At 44.9% G+C, this 2,793-nt stretch overlaps 1 protein-coding gene across 1 annotated transcript; it reads right to left on the bottom strand.

Annotated features, from left to right (window-relative positions):
• Nucleotides 1-644: 644 nt before the first annotated feature.
• Nucleotides 645-1,733, bottom strand: CCR75_009649 (uncharacterized protein; the record flags this gene model as incomplete). Its single annotated transcript, XM_067967688.1, has 1 exon — nt 645-1,733. One exon carries the CDS (start codon nt 1,731-1,733, stop codon nt 645-647), a length of 1,089 nt encoding a protein of 362 aa, XP_067815893.1.
• Nucleotides 1,734-2,793: the final 1,060 nt, after the last annotated feature.

Genomic DNA, 2,793 nt, shown 5'->3' on the forward strand with positions numbered 1-2,793 from the left:
CAAGAGATACGTATGTCATCTTGCTCTTCCTTCGAACTGGAGCAGGACACACTTTCGTGATGATCTTAAGATTTTTGTTCTCATTTATTAAATAAACGCTCTGCTCTCACTTTGTTTTGATGGACATGTGATGAGTGATTGCTCTAACATCCATCGCTATGATCTCCCGCGGAGAAAAATTTGTGTCAACTTTGTCATTGATGCTCCTTGACTCCTACTCTGCAAATTGGCAAGGCATTAAAGTTTCGGCCCTATGTGAGGCGATCTTTCTTGAATCGTTCCAAAATTACTTATATAGATGGATTCATAAGAGGTCTCACTTCTAAAGACATGCCCGTAAATTACTAGACAGAGCAAGAGAAGGCGCCGTAGCATTCGCGGTCTTATTAAAACCAAGGTATGACGACTCGCAAAGGGAAGCAATTCATCCCTCAAAGCATTAAGACCGCAACAGAAGCAGCTTATTCACACTGAGACGAAGCCAGTCAATCGAGAAAACGGTACAGCCATTGCGTTTGGGGTCCTGTCGCCGATAAAAAAATAAATAAATGAAAGCAAATCCAATTATTAATTTGTTAACGTAAAAACAGAATATGCAAAGGTAATGGTCTCAACTGTATGAACTACTCCACGGTCTCGGTAGATTAGAGGAACTTCGAGTCGACCCACCAGTAGTTGCTTATGCCTTCGCCAAGTGTCTCGGTCATTTTCTTGGCCATGTCGAGCTGTCCACTGAACTCCACGCGTTGATCAAACTTGGCACCCGGGCCCGTATTCTTAAACTCTTTAAAATACACAGTCTCTGTCGAGTTCACTTCCTCGGACGCTTTCCATCCTTTCGGGTTCACGACGTCGCTTAATTTACATTCCTGGAAAACCACACGTGCGTACTCTCCCCACGGAGTGCCTAACATGGTCAAGTTTTTCTCGGAGCCAAAAACATTGGCTTTGCTAAAAACATACTCGGACTTGATCGACTCGTTCTGGTTCCCATGGGACGTAATCGAGCCTTTTGAAATCGTTTCAATATCACACGATTCAAACCACGCCATGGCATGACGGCCAAACACAATATTGTCCGCACCGTGGAAGTACGACTTGGCATAGAGTTCGCGACCTTTGTTCGCACCCACGACGGATTTAAAGCCCGTGAAGTTACATGCGTAGAACCCATAGTCCGTATTGTCGACGTACACGGCCACGGCTTGGCCATCTTTTTGAATCTCGCCCGCCGTGTTGGCAACGTTTAGGTTGTAGACTTTCACACCGCTTTCGGATTTGAACCCCATGGTGCTAGTGAGAAAATTACGATTTTGTTTGATTTCAACTGGCAAGTCCGCTTGGGCTTTGGCTTGTGTGATTGTTACTTGGTTCTCCGAGTACTTCATGGTGTTACACGTGTACCCTTGGATCACAAGCGGACTTTTGAGTTTATCAACCACGACTTGCTCGTGGTACGTGCCTGGAAGAATGAACACGGTCGTCACCTCGGTTGTGTTTGAAATGCTGGCCATCGCTTCGGTCACGGTCTTGAAGCTACCTTCGTGTTTCCCAGTGATATCGACGACGATTGCACCAGCGGGGGGGGTGGTTCGGGCATACTCCCCAGAGCACGAAGCAGGGGAGGCAATGGGGACATCAACAGGACCGCTACATTCGTTAGCAATTGAAGTAGCTGATGCATTGATTGCAAGGCTTGCGAGAGCTACGAGAGGAAGTACATAAATTTTCATTGGATGCGGTGTCGAGGAGAAGAGGAGAGGACGAGGTGGTTAATTTTATAATGAAGTCGCGTATGGCGCTCGAAAGCAGGATTCGCAAAGCGAGGGATCAATGATGACCCATTCAAAAGTATGCGCTCGTAGTATCGAGGGGTGGACAGGACCTTTAATAAAGACTAGAATAATCTGATTGTCGCATTCTGTGACATTGTTAATGATGTCACGTCCTGGACCGATTGTCGTGTCGTGTTGGGTAGAATCGAACGCCATGCTTTTGTGATAGGCCGCGGCTATGGCCACAGACAAAAGTACTAGGGACCGATATTTTTAACTTGAAACCCCTTAATATAATGTTTTTTTAGATATAAATTATGATGAGGATAGCTAACTTCTTTTTCTTTATATCTCTTCATGAATCAGTTGACTACTGCCTCTTTCTGGTGTTGAGGAAGATCTTGAAAGTTTTTTTGAACTCTTTCAAGTAAGGCTGGTAAAACATTGTCAGGTTGGTCAACAGCAGGAGGGCGTGGTGGAGGAAGTTGATGGAGGTGCCAATAAACATCTATAATATTCAATTCAAGTCTCCTCTCATTTTCGATGATCAACCGCAACCGGTGCTCACAAGGTATCCTTCAAACAGTAGTAAGGGTGGAGGTGCATGGATTTGGACGATCTGCCAATGGACGTCGAGTTTTTCCAGCTGTAAATACATATTTAGCCAATAAATGATTGAAGTGACGATGCAGGCAAATACCACTAAAACATTTCCATCTTACCTCTCCAAATACTTCCGAGGGCATAACAGGAGATCTTTCTTTAGACATCTTGAAAAATGTTTCCACGTGGGGTAGGCTGTCAAAAGGTAAGATCTTCGTTTGCTGCTTGACTAGTCCTGTGGCATATTTAATCTGGAAGCTTTCGATCGATTGATATATCCATTCACAGCATCCAAGAAGATTTTCCATACTGCTTGCGATAAAAAAATTACGATACTGTGGGCACCCTCTCCGCGGGAGGTGACGGTGTGACCGAAATGCCGCATCGAATTTGGCCACGCCCAAACAAACTTCTG

The sequence above is a fragment of the Bremia lactucae genome (genome assembly GCF_004359215.1).
Source record: "Bremia lactucae strain SF5 chromosome Unknown BlacSF5_NotPlaced_183_SHOA01000117.1_1171385bp, whole genome shotgun sequence".
Taxonomy (NCBI): Eukaryota; Oomycota; class Peronosporomycetes; order Peronosporales; family Peronosporaceae; genus Bremia; species Bremia lactucae.